Consider the following 24028-nt stretch of genomic DNA (forward strand, 5'->3'; position numbering starts at 1 on the left):
TTCAGCCGAGTCATGACTGTCTGTACAACAGAACTGTATCACCTGGTTTTTCACGGGGACCAGGTGAAAGTGCACAGTAACATCCTGTGAAAAAGCAGCTCATGTTGTGCAGCCAGTAACATCCTGTGAAAAAGCAGCTCACGTTGTGCAGCATAGTTTTTTGTTTTTTTTTTGGATTACCTTGAGCTGCACAGCAATGATTTTTTTCACCTAAGACTATGGGTACTATGATTGACAGAACTCTTTTACATTAAAAAAAAAAAAAACAGCACTATGTGTTCAAATGGCCACAATTGTCTGGTTTTTAGGAGAACCTTTAACCACTGATCAATAATTCTTTCCATGTATTTCACCCTTCTGTAGTGGATCAATGTCTCTGGGTGAAGTATTTGCTTTCGAAACCAAAATGATGTGTTAATTTTTCCAGATTTTTATCCATATTTGGGTTTGCTTTACGGTGAAGAGATTCAAACCCTCCCCCCCTTCCTTGAGTCTGATGATGCAGATCATGTGTTATTTAAGCTGGTTTTATAGTCGTCCCTTTGATTCCTTTGTCGTTAGTATTACCAGTCACACTTTGGTATTTTTTCAGATCCAAGGGATAAAATTGAAGTCATTTTTGCCTCAGCTCTTGAGGGTCATCATGTGATCAGGACTTACATTTCAAACATATCACATGGCTGACTTTTTCTCAGCTTGACACGATGACAAGGATTGGGCCCCATGACTTTTTGTGTGCTTCTGTGCGTGTGTGTACCACATTGTATTGATGATGTTTGGTGACTTTCCTCATGAGGAATTGATTTTATTGTATTAGTTTATTATGACTTTTATTTATTGGCATTATAGCTTAAGGATGACCTGTGCTTGGTTTGTTTTATTGACTGATGACTTTTCCTGTTTTAGTTTATCACAGTCTCTCAACCATTAAGCACTGAAAGGTTTCTCACAGTTACATCAGTATTATCTTGTGCAATTCATTGAAAATATTATTTTTATCTTTTTTTTTTCTCCCCCATCCATGTTTGATTGCTTTGTCTTTTTGTAACAGACCAAATCTCTCTCTCTCTCTCTCTCTCACACACACACACACACACACACACACACACAAAGGAGCTGGGTGTTGAATCTTCTTCGTGGTTTCTGTATCTTTTATGAACTGCCTTCAACAGGAAGTCGTCTGATCTCTCCACTTTATTTAGAGGACGAAATGCCTGCAGTCACCTCTGTGTACTGTTGTCACTCAGTATAGAAAATGTGCCAGCATGTCTCCACCCTGAACAAGCCAGACGCCACACTACGCTGCTCCACCGTTGACTTTACTTGACTTGAAAACCGCTGACTTGATGAACCAAAGACTCCACTGTCCAGAGGCCTTCTGTTGTTGTTCAGAGTGCCACCAAAAACAGGACACACACCCCCCCCCCACTCCCCGGTCTTGTTAGTAACACGACAACGCTTAGATTTTTAAATCTGACCTGGGAAACTTTAAGATGTTTACCTATGGAGATGAGTATTTTTGATTTTATTTACTGGTTTCTCCCGCTCTCCCTCCTGTGTACAGTTTAAGTGTAATGTCTGGTTCCTGTTTCTGGGACAGCAGCAGCAGCAAATATCTCAATGCAGTGTAAAAAGATTCTCTTGTACATTTGTCTTTTCTACTCATGTTTGGTTTTTCTATTTCATTATTTTCTCCTTGTACATAAAGAACAATAAATTATTTTTAAAAAATGTGTCAGTTTGCTGTATTTAGAACCAGAGTCACTGGTTTTGATTGTGGAAGCTAAGCTAACCCGACATGTAGGTAAGAAAATGTTTTTTTTTTTTTTTTCAGTGTGTCAGTAAAATATGTTAACAGACATATTGCATTTTTGGGGGGTGGAATTTACCAGATGTTGTTACTAAATATTGTCTTTTTGTATTTTTTAAAAATCTAATTTTACTAATCTTCCAGTGAATTTTAACTTTTGTCCAGTGAATTTTAACGATGACGTCAGCACTCTGAAGTCCAGTGATTGGGTGGTCATGGAGTCGGTCAGAGCTAACTAGCTGCACCTGTAGCAACCTGCTAAAGTTTTCCATTTTACCGATGTTTTTATTCACAGTCACAATATTTTTAGGTGAGTTCAATATTCGGAGTTTGTTATTCATTAAACATATAAATATTTTCTTCACTACTTAATGTTGTATTTGAAGATATTGTTCTGACCATTTTATAGACATCGTCGTGCTAAATATTAAGTACATTAGGTTTGCGATGCCTTTTATTTTCTTATTTGCCTTTTTAAGTACTTCCTGGCAAAAAAAAAAAAAAAGCTTTTGACAGTTATTTCGTACGTTTTTCGTTAGCATTGTTTCTATTTTGTTGTATGTTTTACTAGTTTTGCCTTATTATTTCTCCACTGCCGAACTATTAGCAGACTATTTATAAAATATGGCTAATTATTAGATTTAAAGCCGTGTATGGCTGCCTGAAGAATAGTTTATCGGAAACATTTTGCAATTTAATGAACATTTCTTAAGCAACTGTTCATGTATAGGACCAAAAAACAACCTGGAAGTTAGGAATAGTCTCGGTTGCTTGTAGTTGTGTGAAGACAGTGAAATGATAAACGAATGAAGTAATGACAAAATAAATAAATAAAATTACGTAACAATGTTTTAATTGCTGCACAATCGCTAATTGGATTCAGGCATCTTTTTTATTTTGCATAATGTAAAATCATCCCAAATCCTCCTCCAACATTTACCCTGTAAACCAGGTCGACTCCACGCAGACCAGCCTACCCTTCCACAACCAACTGACATCATGTTATTAATTAAAACAAACAAAAGTTCAAGTGAGAAAATCATATTTTTAAAGTGTCATATAAATCACACACAAAATGATCAGTTCTTTAGAAAGAAAAAAACAACAACCCATAATTAAACCATTACAATAATTTTTAACTTTTGGAAAAACAGAATAGAACTGTTGGGGAAAACAGAAATTAAACCAATACTAAATATTTAATAAAAATTACATCCTTCCACAGCAAAACCATAAGACTTTGAAGTAAATGTGCCAAACTTTTAATTGGTCTGATTTTAATTGGTCAGTGAGAGTGTACACTGAATAAGAAACGTTAGCTACAGCAGAGTCGCGTTAGCTTTTCTGCCACAAAATTAAGATTTTAAAATGAAAGAATCAGAAGAGTAACAGAAGAAAAAATATACTAAAACATTTTTTTCCTCAACCCAAAGCTTCCAAAGTTAAAGCACCAACAGTAAAGATTAAATAATTTCACAGCAGTTAAACGTCATCCTCCTCCTAATATCCTTGTTATTTCTTTTTTTACTCATCTCCCCTTAAAAATTCCAAAAACATAACGTATTAATTTAAACAGTAACCCCGTCGGCCTCAGCGTTAATGATCAGCTGACTATTACCCATCCGTGTTTGAATTCTTCTCACACTGATGAAAACCACACATACAAACGTCACTGAACACGCAGGTAGAAAAAAATATTCATTTACATTTGTTAATAAAGCTTTTTCTCCCAGAAACTATTTGCATATTTCACCACATGCTCCCATTGACGAGAAAACAACCAATTTTCTGCCATGTCTCACTTTAGTCTCACACTTCATATTCAACATCCTGACACGCTCAAACACACTGCACGCAAACACACGCAGCTGAAGCAGCAGCAAAGTGTTTTACATAGTCAGTTTTGTTTTCTTTTTTCATCTGTAGTCATTTTTCTGTTCTTACAGGATTCTATTCTTTTCTCCTCATTTTGCACCTTGTTTCAGGAACTTGAACATGCAGGAAGGTTTTTGAGACTGGTAGATTCTGCTTACGCACCAAATTCGGAATAGGCAGGTTCGCAAATTAGATCAAGACAATAAGCGAAAAAAGCCCCTGGTCGTAAGGTAACATTGAGATTTTCAGTAGAAATCTGCAGAGACGTTCTTTAGATTTCTGTCGGTGTGTGTGTGGAATTGTATTTCGCCGTGAAAAACTCTACTCCTACTCCTATCAAAAGTCACGGCACAAAATCAAGGACTGAATACGTCGTCCTGGAATCATCAGCTCACACCTCCGTTTCATTCACGTCAGAAGAAAACCACGCTCTCACACACTCTGACGGACGACACCTAAGACCTTAGTGACTTGGAACTATTTGTAAAAACGCTGTTCAAAGTGGCACTTGATGTTTTTAGGCTTTTATAACTGCATGTTTTTTTTTTGTCTCTTTTAGGAAACAAGAGTTCCAAGGCCTCCTTTGATACAAGTAATCCCAACGGTGTCAATATAGAACAACCAAGAAAAAATGGACGTTGACGGTAGGGTTCAGTGTCTGTCAGTTAATCGCACAGGTGGTGTCAGGTGTGATGTGAAAATGTATGGACTGGCAAAAAAAAAAAAAACAAGCAGCAGAAAAGTTGTGTAATTTGACCGTTTTCCTCACAAGTCTGAGTGGAAAATGTCCAGACAAACAACGGTGACGCAGGATTACTGACGTGATATGTGTGGATGACAAAAAAAGACACAACAGAACTCCACGTGATGCAGGAAGCAAAAACATAATGGAGTTGAAAAGTGATTATCTCCAGAATCCACTTTACATTCTAAAAAAAAAAAAAGCCAATTATAATTTCAATTTCTAAAGTATATTTTTATTTAAAGTACTGTTTTTTTTATAACGCTAGGGAACCTTCGTATGTGACAGACGCAGATGCAGTTGAGGTGTAAAGTTGTGTGTCTGGGTTTTCTCCCCCCCACTACAGAACATTTTAGCAGTTTTTTTTTTTTAGTCCTAACCCTTGTTGAATATCGACACTGTCTCATTCGTGATCTATTGCACGAGGTGGGAATATGAGAAGTTTTCACACAGAACACATCGCAGATACAAAAACAAAAACAACAACCACAGCCAGTGCATGTTGACGTTAAGTTTGCAGAGGACAGTGGAGACACAGGGTTGGGGTGAGGTGGGCGAGGGGGAGGACATGGGACATGACTTCTTCAGGAAGACAAAGGAAAAGGCAGGGAGATGGAAAGAAAAGGCACAACAGATTAGGTCAGTAAATAAAAAAAAACAAAAAAAAACAGAGCTGTCTCAACAGGCTTCTTGTCTCCTGAGTCCAATCTGATTTTTTTTTTAAACCGTAGAGAATCTGACTAAATTTAAATTCCACAGGGAAGTCTCATTACTGTGCAGTGAAGCTGGGAAAGGAGGGGCAACTTCACAGCTCTGAATGTGAAACCGACTGCAGTCACATAGTGTTTAAGCCTGTGATGTTGTCACCACCAGACAGGTGGCGTCAACGTAAATGTTTTCAGACAGTGGGATTTAAGAACTCAACTTTTTTTTTTTTCCTCTCCACTGCGGCCAAGCTGTTTTTATCCACAGTGAAACGTCCACTTCCTCCTACACCTTTCACCAGGTATGAATGGTATAAAACCGGTTACATTCACCACGACCCGACCGTCACGGCCAGGCTGAGTGACCGTGGAAACTCGTTCTCCGATCACTTATAAAAAAAAAAACAAAAAAAGAAATAATCTGATTGGATGCTTCAAATCAGATAAAGGACCCCATCCCTCCACCCCCTTCTCCCTCCATCAACACCATCCCCAAAACCCATCCCCTGACCCCCAGTTGTCCCCCTCCCCTTTTGCCTCTTCTGAAACAGAGGTCGAACAGAACGTAGAATCGTTTGTCCGTTCAGTCTGGTGGATTTCTCAGCTCTTCTTCCTGCTCGTTCGCCACAGAGCCACCTGACACAGTGATGTGGGTCTGTCCGGCAGGGAGGGAGCGCTTGTTTGGATGTGCGTGTGTGTGTTTGAGTGTGTGTGCGTTGGTGTGAATGCTCTCGATTGTGTCAGTGTGAAAAAGGCCTCAGGGCTCAGTCCTTCGTACTAATGCCTGATATCTCTGTTCTCTGCTCTGCACTGCCGCCCTGCAGGTCACTACTCTCCTCGGCATCTGTCTCTGCGATGCGGAGTGATGACGTGCCGTCCCTCAGTATCGGTACATGTTGTAGGTGCTGACCCAATACGAAGGAAAGGCCCACGGGGGGAACCTCGGGAGGATTTTCTCCAGCTCTGCAGTCCGCTGGTCTTTGCCAAAGAAATAATGACAGGAGATGGCGACGGAGATCATTCCCTCAGGTCCGGATGGGTCTGGATTTGCTGGAGGCTAACGACGAGAGATGGTTATGGTTATTGTCACGGTCACTGTTGTTATAGGAGGTAGAGTGTTGCAAAGATAGCCACTAGAGGGCTCTAGATTTGACATCACCTAAAATCCAAATAAATATAACTGCTGTGGCGACCCCTACTGGTATTAATTAAACTAAAGACAACACCAACATTACAGGCTTGGAATTCCTGATCTGTGAAGGGTGTAGAAATAATACCTGTATTTCAAACCAAAAGCTCCACGTTGGAGCATCGAGGCCGTGAGAATAAAAGACAAAATATTCCCCACTGAGGTCAAACTGAGGCGTCCCGTCTCCAAATGACCAGGTGGACAGACTCGCCCCTTTGTGCGGCATCAGGTACAGAGACATGTGACTGGGTCCTGACAAAGGTTACACACAAGTACAGTGATGAAAAGTCCCTTTTCTGTTAGGTTCACTGTAAACATCTATTGTATCCTTTCTTTTTTTTCAGCTCCGTACATGCTCCTGACCTTTAGCACTGAAGGTCATCTTGATCGTCCCCCACCTCGTCTCCTCTTTGGACACCAGGCTGAACTCCACAGGAAGGCTGGGAGACACTTCTGGAGCAGGAAGGTACCAGTTCTTCCTGCAAACACAACACAACGCTCAGGGTAACAATGACACGTCAGGACGTCAACACTACATAAATGTCAAACAAAGAGCGCTGGGCCTCTGACTTGCTGAGGAACTTCACAGGCAGGAACCAGGGGTAGCCGCAGAAGGGTCGGTCCTCTTGACAGTGGGTGCGGATGCTGTCGTTGACCTCGGGGATGATGGGCGTGATGTGCTGAATACCGGTGTAGTCGAAACTGTTGATCCAAAGACCCGAGTCCTGACTCTCCACTTGGCCCTGGAGGTTGTGGAAAGTCCTTGTTGTGTGCTGCAGGGCAGGAAGACAGACAAAAAAACAAAACAAAACAAATTACTATCTCTCTGCTTCTTTTTTTTTTTTTCAAACATCTGCATTTCTAACTATGAAACAACAGTGAGATACTGTATGACATCACTGTGTGGGTTTGGTCTCTAAGAGATATTTACCACACAGTCAAAAGAGACACAGGAAAAGAATGAATGAAATATTTGGCATCAACATCATGGAGTAGATGTTGGGTGTTAGATTTCCTCCATCTAAGACTGAAGACCAGGATGTAGACTAGAACTACCAGCAACATACAAGTGTCTGCTATCTGCAAAAAAAAAAACCTCGTGCAGGAAAAAAAAAAAAAAAATTCCAAATGAAAGTGAAAAGTGACCATGGTTTAACGGTGTAAATGAATAACAAAACAAGGATTTTTTTTTTCAGGACCAGATGGATTTGTCCGTTTTCTAATAATAATATTAATCATAATTTGAACTTTATTGATCCCACACTTTTTTCTACTACTTAAAAAAAATTGCCCAAATTGAATTATCTTCTTATGTTTTGTAACAGTGCGTGCTTGTGATTACAAACCTGTAGGAAAACACGTTTTGGTCGAGGACTCTCTGGACTTCCTGAGTAAGGAAAGAAGAAGCCGCCAGACACCAACAGGAAGAAGACGATGAAGACAGAGCCCAGACCAATCAGGATCCACTTGGTGCTCCGGACCAAGTAAATAAAATGTAGCTGTGACAGACAACGGTTGTTACTGGAGATGCTGTTCCATCTGAACATCAGGTTACATTTGGAATCACTAGCTGATAAATCAAATAATTTGCACGATTTTTTAAATAAACAAATGAATAAAAAAAACAAACACATTTTTTAACTCCAAGTATACAAATCTTTACAGTCCCTGTAGCGTCGACAAGCAGTTGGACGGTCGAATGCAAAGCGAAAAATGAACCAATGCCATGAATATTTGCATGTTATTTGTTAATAAAAAAATCGTGCTGATATCCTACAGGGCTGTAGAATACTAAAAAGCTGTCATGAGACAAAATATTGCGGCATTTCAGTGTCGTTATTTTCTTACAGCCCTAATAATCAAGTGTTTCAATTCCTCCTTTTCTGTCTTCACTGTGAAACAGAAATTTGTTGTAAGATTTCAGTTTCATGTCTGAAGAACTGAACTGAATGACTACTCACTTTCAATCTCAGTTCGCCTTTTTTAAAAATATATATTTAATATTTCATTTTTTCTGATGTTGAACCTTGACGTGAACTGTTATAGTCAAATTAAAAAATGTCAAAATTCTTACAAAGTAAGAGGAGAGGAAGATGGTGGTGAGGGTGACCAGGGAGGCCAGCACCACTTCCGGAGGGATCTCCGTGCCACTGCGCCCCATGATGGGTGTGAAGATCTCAAACACCACCCAGATGAGGAACATGAAGTGGACGTATGGCAACGCCAGGCCCAGCAGGTAAAATACACTGTACTTAAATGATGCTCCTGCCAATAATAAACAAACCAAAAATGTAAAACACAACAATCCATTTAGATTAAATCAATGTACAGATTTATCACAAATGAGACTAATGTTGAGCGTTCCTACCTTTGTGTTTGAACTCCTTGGCCAGCAGCAGTCTGGTGACCAGGGGAAAGGCCACCATGAGCATGGGGACGTAGGCTGAACACAGGTCCTGCTGCGTCAACCACACCAGGCTGCAGCACCACAGCAGCAAACTCACGTCAAAATACAGATCGCCCAGCTCCACCAGGCGGACGCCCTGCAGGAAAGACACACACAGGCAAGACAAATGTTTATTTGAATGTTATTAGCATTTGCTAATGATGATTTGAAAGGTATGATTTAGCCGCAAATACTTTTTCAAACTAATACTGACAAGTCAGCTAATTTTCTGTGTGAGCAAAGGGAAATCAGTTTTAATTAGGGATGTCCGATATTAGCTTGTTGGCAATATCCGATATGCCGATATTGTACAAACGCTTAATTTCTAATTCCGATATCAACCGATACACGCTGCAGTTCTTCCCCCAAACTATTTGTAGGTCACATGACATATCTCCTGTTGTGGAATTAAAACATATACCTATTTTTATTCGACAAATTAGCATTGTCTGTACAAAAAAAGAATTTCAGCATATCTGGCGAAATCCAGGCATTGCATTATCGGGATTCATTATCGGAGGAAAATCCGAAAACGATTCCTACAGATATTACAGAATTATGCTAATATCGGTTGGCTGATATTATCGGACGTTTCTAGTTATAATACTCAGAAAAAGAAACAAAGATTTTACCGCGTTTACCACCTGGGTCACACAGTGGGGAAGTGTTTTAAGTGTCTCGTCTTACAGCAAAAACAGCTCTGGTTCACTGGTCGCTCCAGTGTTTGTTGTACTATTCAGGTATGCTAACATTTGAACTGCTGAGACGCTGCCTTTCCATTTGGGGCCTGTGTTTGAGTTCACTGGAAGAGCGCCGACTTCTCCCCGTACGCATGTTATTCTCAATCTGTAGGGCGTGGCCCACTGGAACAAATTCTGCTCCTGATTATTGTTTGAGATTCCTGCCCGTGACGAGATCGTCATCCTTATCACCGTCGCCATCGTCTTTTTTTTTTTCTCTCCCTGTCTCCGTATACTCAGAGACGGCAGATGAAGTGTCACCTTCATCAGTGTCTTTCTTGTTTAACCAGAACAGTGACTTACGAGCAAATGTACTCTTTCTGTGACCAGAGGGTTTGAAAACATCACGGTCACAAGACCACAGAGACACAGCAGCGTGAACTTGAGCTCAGCAGGTGATTATTGTCTCATTTTGCAGGATCATTTTTATTGGTCTATCACTGCGTTACTATTTTACAGACAGAAAAACACACACTTCAGCTTCTCTTTGCCGCTGAGTCGACTTATATACATAAAATATACATAAAATAAATTGGAGTAACAAACTAAAAACTATTTTTTTTCTGCAACAGAACCTTAAGCACATGACTGGGAAGAAAATACTTTTTTTTTTTTTTCTTTTGCCAACGGTCGGCCGTTATCAGACCTGAAAATGATCTGTCTGCACATCAACAGGCTCACAGTGAGTGGGTTCATCACATGACTGACACACCTATTAGCACATACTCACCCCCCCCACACACACACATACACTCTCTCTCTCTCTCTCTCTAAGCTACAATAGGACTTGCTGTTTTGTAACCACTATAGGGTAAAATAAACGAAACCGTTTCCTTCTCTCTGCTCTGGAACACAAACAGAGCAGGACACATGGAGACGCGAGGCTGAGAGGAATTCACAGACTTTCCCTTTTTTTTGTTTTTTCATACAAAAACAAAGGAAAGCTCTGTGTTGAACTGAATGGCCCCAGCACTAATATGTTGAACTTGCTCCATGAAGCAAAAAGTGTTTGTTTTTTTATGATACAAATCAAGATTGGCTACAGATACGACGACTTTTTCAACGTTCACTCAGCCTCAACGACGAGGCAAATGTTTCACCTTTGGACCCGACGTTAGACGTGATTTACAGCAGAGGTCACACGGTGGCTGATCAACTTCCCTCTGGACAAAACTGTCCTTAATGTCCCTTTTTTTTTTTTTGCCCTTTCCTGCCATTGACCTGACAATGTCTGTGTTTGTAGTGAACGCTTAATGACTGACTGGTGAATTATGACTAAATGAGTTTCTGAGAACCTGAGAAATGAGCACATCAGCCTTTACATATTCAGCTGATGAAGGCGGACGTCATTTTCATCGGCACAAACAAGCGGCAGACGCTGGTGTGAACTGGTTTCTTGTCATTCAAGACGAGGCACAGCAACATAAAATGATCATTTAATAATTAATTTACATTACAACTAGAACTGTAAAAGCTGATCCTCCGTCTACTGTGTTTTACACCAGGAGAGAAAACGACAGCAGCATCAGACAGAGAAGATCCAGAAAGAGAAGAGCAGGAAACGAGAAGAGTTAACGAAAACACGCAGAGAAAAAAAAAAATTTGTCTGCACCTAAGGTTAGTGTATCGCGAAGGAACTGACGATACGATATGTATCGCGAAACAGGAACAACGTCACAATATATTGTGATATAGTGCAAAACCATAGTTGCAACGATTTTTTTTTTTAACAATTTCATGGTAGGAAAAAGTAGTAAAAAATAACAAAAACAAAACAAATAAAAAAAGATCGTTTGGCGCAAATACTTCCAAATATTTCCATAACAAACCTTTTTTCCGCAACATCAACAGATACGATGTAAACCAACACCATGAATAGTTGCACGTTAATTGATAATAACAAATCAACACAGAGCCCTTGAATATCAATATGGTATCGTGAAACGAAATACGGCAATATTTCAGTGTATCGATAATTTCTCCCGCCCTAAGTCAAAAGTAAAAGTACGTGACTCACCCCGTAGTAAAAGTTCTTGGCGAGGGTGTGGATGAAGATCATCTTCCCCGTGGCTGCCGTACCGTACAGACAGATGCAGGCGTAGAAGTGGTTGTACCAAAACATGGAGCGGCCCATCAACGTGACGAGCAGCGCTACGATCAGCACCGACACCAGAGTGATGAACCAACTCAGGACCGCCACACCTGTGGCACAGGCGAGGCTGCGAAAGTAGCGGCCGCCTAGAGGAGAAAAAAGAAAAACAAAAAAGAACAAGGACTGAGTCCCATAACAACAACGGAAAACACACACTCACACACACGTGTCATCTGTTTTTTTCCTACCACCGTTCCCCGGGAGTGATGCCTTCTTGGCGAGGTAGAGGAAGGTGGCTGCGGCTACAATGTAGTTGAGGATGGTGCCCACGCGGGCTGGGTACGCCACCACGATCACCCCCAACAGGTCAAAAAATACCATGTTGCCATGACGGTACTCCGACCAATCAGCCAGTCGCTCTGACGTCACCAGGTACTTCAGGACCGACAGGATGTTGTCACCTGGAAAGAGACAGCGACGGTGAGTACACAGTACATGAGAGTAAAATATCCCTGTTGTTGTTCTAGGTTTCTGCCACAAGGAGGAAAGAAGGAAATGACACAAAAAATCATCCTTTAAAGAGTGATGACGAATCGAGTGTCCAATATCTGGTCTGAGGGCCAAACATGGCCCTTCTTCAGGTGTAAGATTCATTTTTCCCCCAATGAAATTTCTTACTTTCTTTAATTCATATTTATGTGATATTTTTAATTCATTTACTCATTTTGTTTCTAATCACAACAAATGGGCTCATCTTTTTTATTTATTTATTTTTTGCCATTTTTAAATCCTCATTTTTTTATCCTCTCCTGGTGTTTCTTGTCATAATTTCTGCTCTCTTAGAATTATCTGGGCTCAAAACCACAAAACATGCTTTTGAGTTTTTCACAGGAATAATTTCAATATTTTCTGATGTGAGACGGTTTTTTTATTGTGTTGTAAAACTAATGTGTTTTTTTTTTTTCTTTTAAATCATTAGCCCGACAGAGAGTGCTGTTAAATCAATGTGCACCAGTACGACACATACAGANNNNCACCTGCTGACCCAGAGCCAGTCAGTCTGGGTATCTCTCTCTCTCTCTCCCTCTCTTTCTCTCTCTCTTTTACATTGGCAGATAACAGCTATAACCCATACATAAAGTACTGACACTCACCTTCCCACTCTACTACAACCAAAGTACAACCTCCTCCATGATAATACACCAACATTGTTTTCCTCTTTTTAAACCAAAAATATTCCTTTTTCAATCATGCATTGACAATAACACACACCGTAGTTGACAAACAGTGTCAGGTCAGTCTGTTGTCATGTGAACTGTTAACCGCGAACCCTCAGCCTCAGGCCTCTGTACCAACACAGTGGCCCAGTATTGATCCTTCATGTCAACTCATTACTCATCTACATCCTGGGAAGCCGACAGCAGCCGTTTTCTCTTTCTTTTTCTTTTTTTTTCCAGCTAGCCCACTACACGTCCCACGTTGCCCCATTTGTGAACAAATGTTGTATAACTGCAGAGACTACAGACTTGGTCTTCATCTCTCTGTCACACACACACACACAGAGGCAAAACAGAGCTCCATTGTCCCGTCCTTACATGGTAGAGACTGACACCGACACAGAAGAAACAACATGTAGTTGCCCATAAGGTCAGAATATCCCAGAATTCTGTTCTGTTTGGCTAAAAATGTTGGTCACGTGTTGGTAAATGACGTTAATTTTGTCAATTTTTTGTTTAAATTCTGACACATTTCTTCTTATTTTTTACCAAAGGGGTCACGTGTTGGTAAATGACGTTAATTTAGTCAATTTTTTGTTTAAATTCTTCTTATTTTTTACCAAAGGCAAAACCAATGACGAGCAAGGATTCACTGCTAGGATGGACAGGAATGGTGAGGCAATGGGGGGGTCGGGGGGGCTTAATCTGAGCCCCTAATGTCACCACCAGATGTCGCTAAATTCCACACAGCATATCTTTAAACAGGTTCTATTTAAATCAAAGTTCCTGCTGCTTCCCTCTTCCTACACTCACACTTTCCTTATCTGCCCCCCCCCACACACACACACACTCTCTCTGAAAAGCCACTTTCTGTCTCTTCTGTCTCCACATCCTTCACGCTCACTTTGCTGCGCACAGGAGACGAAGAGGGTGACGTCCGCTAGCCGCTGAGGAAGAAGATGGGACGGATGCCAAAGTGTCTGTGATTTAAGTGCTGACTGACTGGATTCTGTGCTAAGTAAAGCAAACATAATTAGCAACAGGAGACTGAAGAATGAGGCCAAGTAAAAAGCGTGTGGGCACGCACTTCTTCAGTGTCAGTGAGACGGTCGCGTCAGCGGCGGCGTGAGGGGGTGGGAGGCGGCGAGAACATGAAGTGCAAGGTGTGGGTGCAGGTGTGCTGACTTCCGTACCGGCTCTCTGTATGGAGTCTGTCAGGATGCGGTCGGGGGTGTCGTACTTGGTGTGGTAGATGAAGCCGTTCTCGATGAAGGCCAGGTCGATGCCTGTCAATCAAACACATCAATGTTGTGAAAAAGGGGTGAGTGAATTCTCAACCTGAACTACCATGTGACCGAACCTGGAGTCCTCTCAGCAAAGAGAAAACAGTGATGTGATTTTGTTGTTTTGTGAAACAATACAACACTAAACTGTCTTTAAATTTTTTACTTTTTAATTTTAGAACAACACAATTTGCCATTTTTTTCTACTAAAGTGTTGCTAACTCAAAATGCCTCTGTGCCTGCACAGATGATGTGTGATGAGCTAATTTACTAAAAACAGAAAATATCAAAAGTGCAGAAAATGGCCATTTGGTATAAAAACTGAATCAGATTTTACTTGTTTTGATTCCGTCAGATTTCCAGGGAAAGGAAGTCGAGGACATCAGGTCATTTATTAAAAAACGTGATTCTTGGACAAGGGGGGAAAACAAACAACAACTTCAACCGAAGGAGTCTCACCTGGGATGTTACCGAAGTCCCTGTAAATACGGAAATCGGTGTCGGAGGGAATGATGCCGCTCTGAAAAACCTCCTGACCGACCACAGAGGCGAAAGGATGTTTGGCCGCATGGACGTAGGCCTGGACCAGCCACGGGTTCTCTGGACCTTGGAGGACGACAGAAAGGTAACGACTGCAGTGAGCGTTGAGTTGGTTTTTTTCTACGATGTCAGACAGAGCCATCATGTAACGTTACACTCAAACGGTATCTCAGGCGGATTATATATTCAACCGTCTGATTAAATCAGTCAACAAACGTATGAAGGTGCTGGAAAAAAAAACAAAAACCCGAACACGTAACTGCAGTACTGTGTGTGAGTATATTTTCAGAGCTGCAGTTGGAAAATAAAAACCTCTGTTATTAGACAGCGCACATTCACAGCAGACCAGAGGAAATGTGCTGATAAGACATTAGGCAGAGCCATAAATAAAACATGAAGGTGAATTACCCGTCTGAAAAACAACCTCTTTGCCCCCAACACCTGCAGCCTCCAAGTTGATGAAGGCTCGCACCTGCTTGGCCCAAGGATGCTGGGTAATGAAACCGTGACTGGCCTGGAGAGTCGGACAGGAAGATAAGACAGAGACAGAGAGAGAGGAGGGAGAAAAAAAACATGAAAAAAAAGAGGAAAACATCAGGAGGAGATGAGAATATTTAAAATTTAATGTGAGAAGGAGAATCCACTCAGAGGGTGTGTGTGGGTGTGTGTGTGTGTCCATGTGGTTTCACCTGCAGGATGTTTTCCTCCGCTCCGTTAAAGAGGAAGATGACTCCATGGCGGAGCGGTGAGGACTGATTGGCCAGAGAGTGAAGGACTTCCAGCATCACTGCGCAGCTCACTGCATCGTCACTGGCTCCTAACACGACGACCAAGAGAGCAGAGAGAGAGCAGAGAGAGAGCAGGTGAGAAAACAAAGACTCTGAGATCCTGTCACATATGAAGCCTCATAATCCTTTTTGAAAAAATGTTCAGATTATTTTTTTTCCACTGATTTATTTGAAAAAATGTTCAGATTATTTTTTTAGTATTTTTTTAGTATTTACTATATACTAAAAAATGTTCAGATTATTTTTTTTCCACATTTTAGCACCAATTGAAACTATATACTATATAGTATAAATTGGTGTATATTATAGTATAGTATTTACTATATACTATACTGTACATACTTATACTACCTGTAGTTACAGTATGTTATTGACTTTACTACTTTCAGTTGTTCTCAGCCAATAAACATTTTAAACAAGTTTTTAGCTTTAAGATATTTTGGGGAATTTTTTTTTTTTTAAGTAATTTTAACACATTTTTCTTATATATATACATTCAGGCTAACTTTGCCTGTTGTGTTTTGTTCCGCAAGTCGTGGACTTTTTAAGTAATATTTTTGTAATTTTATTTATATATATAAATATTAAAAAAACATCATGTCACCTATTTAAAAATTTTGTTGCAACATTTCATTTTAACATTAAGTAATCTTCTGGCTAGCTATTATTTAAAAAGGCTAACCTTTAGCTTTTAGGGGGTGAAAACTGGTTGACCTGTTGTTGACCTGTTATGTTTTGTTATATTTTGGGGGGATTTCTTTTCATTGTCTCCTGAAGTTTAACATTTTCAACTTCATTTGACTTTTCTCTGACCTGTCATCAGTTGACTGTTGTGTTTGTGTCATTTCACTCAGAGGTCGAAGGTAATAAAAGAGCGGAAGTGAAAGAAGAAAAAAAAGGGAATCAGGAAAGTCCGAAACATTTTTTGACCGAGCGATGGCTGAAGGTTCAGAGAACCAAAAACACATCATGTGCTTCAGCTTTGTCAACTGTGCATTCAGGGGAGGGGGGCAGAGAGAGTGGGGGAGGGGAGTGGTTTGATGTGTTCACTGCTGATCTGGTGAATTCATTCATTCACGCTCAGTCTTACTGCTGCCTCACATTAACACCACATTCAGTCTTTCATATGATGGAGTCCCGCAGGCAGCAGCGGACGTGAGAATGTTTTTGTGAGAATGATTTTCCTGGTCCACACCTCTTAGATCAATTTCCTCTAAAAGTCTGAAGGCACACACCTCTTAGATCAATTTCCTCTAAAAGCATGAAGGCACATATGTGTGTATGTGTGTATGTGTGTGTTTGTTTGGGAGTGTTACTGAGTGTGTGTGTGTGTGTTCCTGGTACTGCTATACTTGTGGAAACATTTTTCGCAGAGAGCATTTTGAGGTTTAAAGATTATGGACTTGGGTTGGATTAGTAAGTATCTGTAAGTGACCGGGTTATTGTACGGCAGCCAGTGACAGGTAACGCCCCCTGCTGGTGTGATTATAGACTTTTGATTATTATGAGGGCCAGAGAAATGACTTGCAGGCAGAAACACAGCAGCCTTTGTGACGCACACTAACCCCCTTAAATTCTTACCTTAACGTTAAATACAGTACCTACGACAACCTGCAGGAGCTTTAATTGAAATGACGAGGTTTTGTTGCATCAGGTGACTACACCCTGGCGTTTCACGTGTGTCTGTATGTGACCGTCTTCCGCCTGTACCAGCACGTTAGGTTAGGTTAATGAGTTAGTGGACACACCCTCGACTAATGACACGTAACGTGTTTATACCTGGGCTGTTGGCTACTGTGTCGAAGTGGCAGTTGGCGAGCATGAGATGCTTAGCGCCCCCTTTAGGCTCCAGCTTGACAACGATGTTGGTGACCCGGTCATAGAAACTGGTGAAGCCTCCAAGAAAGTCGATGGAAAATGTGCCGGTGGGCCGCTGCACGTCCACGCTGAGCTGATGGTTGCTGAGCGCCGTCTCCACCTGGATCTGTTCAATCTGTTCCAACAAGTAGCCCACTGTCAGGACCTCATTCTCCTCGCTGCCCACTGGCCTCGGGCCAACGCTAGTGATCTGTGTCAAGTGTCGTCTAGGAGAAATGAAAAAAACAACAGCATTTTATTTTTCAAGTGTCGTCTACGAGAAATGAAAAAAAACAACAGCAATTTATTTTTCTACTGGATAAAATATTGCTCTCATTTTAGTTTATTTTGGTTTCACGCTGTATTCTGGATACTTCTGAGTAGGGAAGTCCGAAAATATCGGTGACCAATATTATCGTTATTTGTCCGATATTAGTATAATGATGTAATATCTGTAAGAATCGATATCGGTTTTTCCTCCGATAATGAAAACCTCATAACACAATGCTGGGGTTTTGCCAAATGATATCGGCCCTAAAAAGCAGTTTTGGGGAAGATCAGCTGTATATGAAAGTGAAATTCACTAGGTGGCAGCACTGCAGCTCATTTTATTTGAATAATCCCACGATTGCATGCAGTGCTAGTACTCGTGCCGGCAACTCATACAGTCATTTGTACAGACAAATAACTATGACCAGGTGCTCAATAGTATTTCATTTTTTTTCCTCTAGGGGGAGCATGCTAACCCATCGCCTTAGTGATCAGGTGACACTTAAACTTACTTAACCAACAGGCCACCACTGCACCACTATATCAGAATTAAAAATGAGGTGTTTTGGACGACATCGAAAATCGGCTAAAGGTTAATATTGGACATCCCTACTTTTGAGTCCTGGCTCAATCCTCAGTATTTGTCCGTGGACTGTACGACTTTATGACAGCCATTACTGAGGCCAGAGGAGCCGAGAGCCAAGACTAATTGTTCCACAGATGCATCTTTGCCAGTAACCAGGCAAACGGTGACAAATCCCACTGCTTGACTTCAGCTGCACAGCCTTAATCCCTGCCTCTGCTTTGTTACACAGAAAACTGAAAACTGCAGCTCAGCTAATCTGTATGGCTGAGCTGCTAGTGTTGGAGATTGTTGTGGGTATTCTGAGGATTTGTTCGTATGTAACAAAGTCTTTCATTTACAACCGGCCCTTCAAGGGGGAACTGTGTTGTTGATGAGGCCCCCGGTTAAAAAAGGGGGTTTGACAGCCTAGTAGTAAACCGTTTTAAACGGTGGGTACGGCGTAGCTACGCAAAATAACAAACCCTGGCTCCGGTCGAGCAGCCGTGGAGTCTCTGTCTTCCTTCTTCACCTGCACTTAACGCTTCTAACCGCCACACGCTGCTCTGTGTCCCACAGGTTACCTTGGAGATCAAAGTGGAGGTGAAGGGGACACACGGCAGTGGTTTCTAGGCGGGTCTGTGGCTGTTTTAACTGGAGGAAAGGTTAGCGCGGCAGCGGCTCCGGCGCTGACAGAACAAAATCGTACTGAAAAAGTCCCAAAAAAAAAACCCCACAGCACCGTCAACGCTCACCTGGCTCTCACTGCGTTGAAATCTCCGGTCGGTTTTCCAATGACGAGCTGCTGCAACGACAGGTGAACCAGTGCCCACAGCACCAAAATAAACACACACACCAGCACTGTTGCCGGACATTCCCGCAGCAGGTAGAGCCTCACTTCGGGCTTCCTCTTCTGGTCACAGCCGCTGTAGCCGTTATCCCCGCACTGCTCGTGGGAGCCGTTGTTATCTTGAGAAGCACAACTGTTCGTTCCGAACGGCTTTATTCTCCGGACGGCGGTGTCGAACTCCATCTTTGAGGCGGCAGCAGTGCATCAGCTCATTCAGCTGCAGAAAGTCTCTTACGCAGACGACGCTGCCTTTCCCCCCCTTTTGCTGGTGATGACCGACAGAGCACGACGAGGGACAAAATACATCTGACAGGCAGACGGGGAACGCTACAATAGAGAAGAGAGGCGATGGACAACTGTTTCTTTGGCGCCCCCGTATGGACGCTTGTGTCAGCGCATTTTTGTTTTCAAAGTGGGCATTGAATTTGACAAACAAAATAAATCATACAATAATAGACCATTAATCCGTTTTATTCGTTTAAAGTTTTACAATAACTATTAATATGTCTGCAAATTCTTAAGGTGACCTGGGCCAAAATACGTTTATGAAGATGTGGACTCTGAAGTCTTTGATCTGGAAGAATGTTCCATTGATCCTTTCACATTACACAGTATTCCATCACTTCTTTAAAAGTGAGTATTCCATCACTTTTTTTAAAACCTTAGCGTTATATGCTGTTCATTCGTTACATTTATTGAGTTATACGAAGGGGTTACAGTGAAGTAGATTATTAACACTTTACCTTGTTGTTATATGTCTACAATACATGGGTGTATAATCTCACGTAACCTGCACCCAAAGATGTTCAAATGTTTCACTGACTGGTTTAAGGGTTTATTTAGGTAAGTGTAACATAAATAACCCTTTATAAACAAATACATTTTAATGTTTTTTAAATGTCTAGAGTACAAAAAACAAGTTAAATAACCTAACTAAATGCTTAGTACGTATTAGAAATAGTTCTTATCGTATCTGTATGGTTAGATCATTTAAATGATATTTGTAATTTGCAACAATGACGTTTATATCTGACAAAACTCAGTCCCACTTAAACATACTTTATTTATAAAAAATACACATCTATGAGTGACAACACTGATAAACCGAACCAAAATGGCCATGAGCTGAAATATGATGACGAGTTACGCCGACTAATCGGTTGTCTAATTGTTAAATCGATGTAGGCATAGCGTCTTTGTTACAAGTTTCTCTCTCCGTCTTCAGTACTTTTCCATGAGACGCCCTCTTGTAAACACTACAGCCTGCAGCCAACCAGAATCCAACAAACACAGGCTGTTTTTTCTGTTAGCAGCTTTAGCTTTGCTGCTAAACTTTAGTGTGAAGCTAGACAACATTTTATGCTGCAGCGCAGCTAGCGCTATATTCACGCTTTCAAAATAAAGGCAGATTTATTGCCAGAAGCCGAGATTTTAAGAGGTATTTTTATGATTGATTGTTTCAAGCTCAAAATATAGAAAGTGTCAAGTTTCGTAAGAAATTTGTAATAAGCGAGAATGTTTTTAAAAAAATTAATCGAAGGATTATATAAAAATACTACCAACTTGCTATATTTACTAAGCTATGGTAAGTGGTAAGTAAACTGTTGTGTGTTCACTACTAGGGTCATGTACTTAGTTTTGTTTATTTTTACTTTTTTTTTTGTAAATTTCATTGTGAAAATTGGCCTCGTGACAGTAGTGCAACTCAAAAGATGTAACGTCATCAGCCTGATTAGCTTAGCCTATCAAAAGTGTTATTGTCATTTGATAAGAAGTGTGTGTTTGTTTAATGTAAAGTGGATAAAGGGAATAGTCCTGTTTTGGTGTTTTGATTTTTTTTAGCGCGTTTCTGTCTGTTTTACTAATTTTTATATTCCTTTATTTGGTGTCTTATTTTGACATCGCAAAATAAATGTTGTGAGTGTTTGTTTTAGGTAACTTGACTCCTCCCTCTTGTATCGTCTGCAGTTATCTGTCCGATCACTTCCCAGCAGAGCATAGCAGAGAGCAGTCAACCCGTCGTGTCTCTACCCGAGGCCGGATGGTAAAATCCAACCTCCAGCGGATCCTAAACAGTCATTGCTTTGCTCGTGAGAAGGAAGGAAAACATCAGTCTTTAACTACCATGGCGGATTTAGGAAGCGGAATCTGTGACATGATTGGGAAGTAAGTAAACGAAGAGGAAAACAGCGCAACCTTAGATGCTAACCGTGACGTTGGGGGAGGGGTAGCTAAGCTAACAGGGCTAGCCGACGCCGAAAATAAGCGGAAGTCCGACGTATTTTGTTGTTTAGTTTCATTGTAACATCCCAAAACAGCCATGTGGTGTTTTAATCAAAATCGCGCATACGTTTGACCCCATCTTCAAAACTGCCAACTTTAAAATAAGTATTTTTGACTGACGAGTAATGACGACAGTCGTCAAATTAGCTAGCGTCGATCGTGGACGTCGTTAAACATGTTACGTCACGAGGAGAAAATAGGAAAACAAAAACTTTCATACACAAAGAAAATACACAGAGGTCATATAAACCAACACACTTTTATTAAAAAAGTAATTGTTAAACTACTCCAAACCTGCGTTACAATAGTTCTTTTATAGGCCGTTTTCTTAAGACACCTTTAAGGAGATACGGTATCTACGCTCATGTCAGACTTAGCGTTTGAAACCACTAGTGATACAATGTTTACAGAATATTAAAGCATATAATTTAAATTTATTTAAAAAATAACAGAAGAACATGTCGAAAGGATGGAATCTAAGCGCGTGCTTGTGACTCTTAAGGGTCCCGTGAGTTACCAGCTGAGTCAAGTCTGTTATTACGTAACTGTCAGGTTAACAGGTTACATCTCGCGAGATGTTAGCCCCGGGTAGTGGGTTGTAGTGTAGTGGAAACAAGAGCGAGATGTTTATCTGTCGTCATATAACACCAAACTTTTAATATTTCCAGTCCGTCCAAAGTGTCGCAATTGTTCCTAATTAATTGGCCCGGTCTTTAAAGGCGAAGAAGTTGATATATCCGCCATTTTAGTCGCATTTTAAAGATAAAATGTGTTTGGAGACGATGAAGGCTAATTTATTTAACAGTTTATCTGTTACTCATTAATTAAGTTCATAAAAATTCAATTCTAGATAATAGTGGTCAGTAATTAAAGATACATTTATTTTCAGTAGAGAAACAACACACACAGGATGTTTGTTATCACTTATTTAGTAGATAAATTAGTGGTTAGCCAGTGTGGTTGAAGCTGATGACTCATAGCGATTCCAGTCGGCATTTAGTTTGTTGTGTTTACAAGATGTGTCAGTGGTCACAGATATCACAGTCTGAAATGATTATCTGGTCACGTATGATAAATACAATTGTTTTCGTATATAAACGAATATGAATGATCATTATCAATAATTTGCATTAGGTGATATAAATAATTTAAAAAGAAGTCCAAAAAAGCAGGGGGTGATTTGGTAAGAATGATACGATAGTATTGCGGTACTATAGGCACCACAATATGTTGAGTTTTTAACAATTTAACTGTAGGATAACTGTTAGCATAGAAAACACAGCATGTTGTTAAACATCAGGTCTCTAAAATTTGGTTCACAAAGTGAGGGGCAGACCCTTTGAGTAGTGGTCGGGTCCAACTTACCATTAACTAGCTAACCAGCGTCTACGTCTAGTTTAATCATTTATTTTAGTCCAGATCAGTTGCTGTGAGTCACCGTGACTCTTCAGGGTTGTAACGTTACAATATATTTTCTGGATTCTCCTGATGTTGTGGTGTCTCTGCTCCTCCTCCCTCCGCAGCCTGTCCCTGCACTGTAGTAGTACCCGCGGCCCAGGGCCTCTGTGGTGCTCCTGATGCCCCTCTCCCACCCCTGAAGATCCCAGGTGGGCGAGGGAATGGCACACGGGATCACACTCCTTCAGCTCGGCCGGTCTACTCAGTAAGTCTGGACCGTTCACACCTTCTCATGTCTGTGTCGGTCTTTTTATTTCGGAGGAAGAAGTGAAAATGGACGAGGAAATAGCTCTGCCAAAGCCCATTTCCTGTCATGTGATGTTAGTTTACACTAACAAGAGCCCATTTCCTGTCATGTGATCACATGTTAGTTTACACTAACAAAAAATCATCCACAAGAAAGAAGAATGTTCTTAGCACTGTGGCTAATGTGGGTGGGTTTTGTTTGTTTGTTTCCCAGGACCGTAAGTTGACTGTGACGGAGGAGCCGGCAGGAAATGGTCGCCCGGGGATTCTCCACTTCCAGACGCACCCCACTGTCACCAAGACAATTCAGCTGGATGCTGTCCTGAGCAACGGCGCCCTGTACGTGGAGATACCACTGGAGCCGCTTCCTGAAGGCAGCAAGGAGAGGTGAGGGCGGAGCCAACAACAACAATCCAACAGTTTAAAAAAAAATGTTAATGTTTTAGAACCGTAATCTGGTTCAGTTGGATTTTGTATTTTAAGGCAGGCACTTTTAGGGCAGCCTAAAAGTGGTAGAAATCGAGTTTATCACCATCAGGGTTGATGGTTGTTAGTGTGTAAGAGCGTCTTAACCTTTGCTTCTGCTTTTCTTTTTTTCCTTTTTTTTCCCTCGTCCAGTTTTGCTGCTCTCCTGGAATATGCCGAAGAACATCTGAAAGTTGTTAGCGTGTTTGTCTGCTTCTACAAGAACAGAGATGATCGAGGTACGTGCATGAAAAACTCCTGTTTCTGCCCAAAACATTTACAGTTGAAGAAATACTACTTCGTACTACTGTTGAACTGACCGTGAAATAAAGTCATGAAATACCAGTTCCTCTCAGAAGCCCAGGGTCCTGTGTTGACGACGTCCTCCTCTTCCTCACATTAACATTTTCTTCTCCTCACTTTGTTCTTGCAGCCAAACTGGTGCGTACCTTCAGTTTTCTGGGCTTTGAGATTGTGAAACCGGGCCATGCCCTCGTCCCACCTCGACCCGACGTTTTCTTCATGGCGTACAGTTTTGATCGGGACTCCTCGGACGAGGAGTAGCCCCACTCCCCCCCCCCCCCACCCCGCACCACAACCACCCCCCCAAC

At 41.2% G+C, this 24028-nt stretch overlaps 2 protein-coding genes and 3 long non-coding RNA genes across 5 annotated transcripts in view; 4 read left to right on the forward strand and 1 right to left on the reverse strand.

Annotated features, from left to right (window-relative positions):
- The first annotated feature begins 112 nt into the window (after nucleotides 1-112).
- On the forward strand, nucleotides 113-8852 carry LOC103390168 (uncharacterized). Its single transcript, XR_522656.3, has 7 exons — nucleotides 113-2120; nucleotides 4245-4329; nucleotides 5956-6210; nucleotides 6665-6786; nucleotides 7673-7804; nucleotides 8399-8556; nucleotides 8717-8852. It is a non-coding gene; the product is annotated as an uncharacterized LOC103390168 (long non-coding RNA).
- ermp1 (endoplasmic reticulum metallopeptidase 1) lies at nucleotides 2647-19452 on the reverse strand. The gene is made up of 15 exons (XM_008325910.3): nucleotides 18871-19452; nucleotides 17206-17510; nucleotides 15328-15455; nucleotides 15047-15152; nucleotides 14558-14704; nucleotides 14009-14101; nucleotides 11847-12059; nucleotides 11524-11744; nucleotides 8689-8863; nucleotides 8395-8585; nucleotides 7667-7819; nucleotides 6891-7093; nucleotides 6684-6799; nucleotides 6409-6572; nucleotides 2647-6188 (listed from the first exon to the last, which is right to left on the reverse strand). Exons 1-15 carry the CDS (start codon nucleotides 19146-19148, stop codon nucleotides 6012-6014), a joined length of 2670 nt encoding a protein of 889 aa, XP_008324132.1. The 5' UTR covers nucleotides 19149-19452; the 3' UTR covers nucleotides 2647-6011.
- On the forward strand, nucleotides 12639-13868 carry LOC112488043 (uncharacterized). Its single transcript, XR_003051721.1, has 3 exons — nucleotides 12639-13245; nucleotides 13441-13580; nucleotides 13734-13868. It is a non-coding gene; the product is annotated as an uncharacterized LOC112488043 (long non-coding RNA).
- LOC103390169 (uncharacterized) lies at nucleotides 13995-18846 on the forward strand. Its single transcript, XR_522657.3, has 4 exons — nucleotides 13995-14136; nucleotides 14454-14723; nucleotides 15334-15501; nucleotides 18695-18846. It is a non-coding gene; the product is annotated as an uncharacterized LOC103390169 (long non-coding RNA).
- A 1482-nt stretch (nucleotides 19453-20934) lies between the features above and the next one.
- LOC103390166 (ornithine decarboxylase antizyme 2-like) overlaps nucleotides 20935-24028 on the forward strand; it is a 13905-nt gene continuing 10811 nt past the window's right edge. Inside the window, 6 exon segments of the mRNA XM_025062278.1 lie at nucleotides 20935-21131; nucleotides 22772-22823; nucleotides 22825-22911; nucleotides 23167-23339; nucleotides 23571-23656; nucleotides 23851-24000. Coding sequence (XP_024918046.1) covers nucleotides 21007-21131; nucleotides 22772-22823; nucleotides 22825-22911; nucleotides 23167-23339; nucleotides 23571-23656; nucleotides 23851-23981 — 654 coding nt within the window. The 5' untranslated portion in view covers nucleotides 20935-21006 and the 3' untranslated portion in view covers nucleotides 23982-24000.

This window comes from Cynoglossus semilaevis, chromosome 14, assembly GCF_000523025.1.
Source record: "Cynoglossus semilaevis isolate Cse_v1.0 chromosome 14, Cse_v1.0, whole genome shotgun sequence".
Lineage (NCBI taxonomy): Eukaryota > Metazoa > Chordata > Actinopteri > Pleuronectiformes > Cynoglossidae > Cynoglossus > Cynoglossus semilaevis.

Bases quoted from the DNA above. Each gene is read 5' to 3' on its own strand.
- ermp1 (XM_008325910.3), bottom strand. From the start codon at position 19,148: ATGGAGTTCGACACCGCCGTCCGGAGAATAAAGCCGTTCGGAACGAAC. The intron at 14,705-15,046 runs GTAATTCACCTT...TCGTCCTCCAAG, and splicing joins AGAGGTTGTTTTTCAGACGG to GTCCAGAGAACCCGTGGCTG. The intron at 12,060-14,008 runs GTACGGAAGTCA...GTCTCTTTCCAG, and splicing joins AGACTCCATACAGAGAGCCG to GTGACAACATCCTGTCGGTC.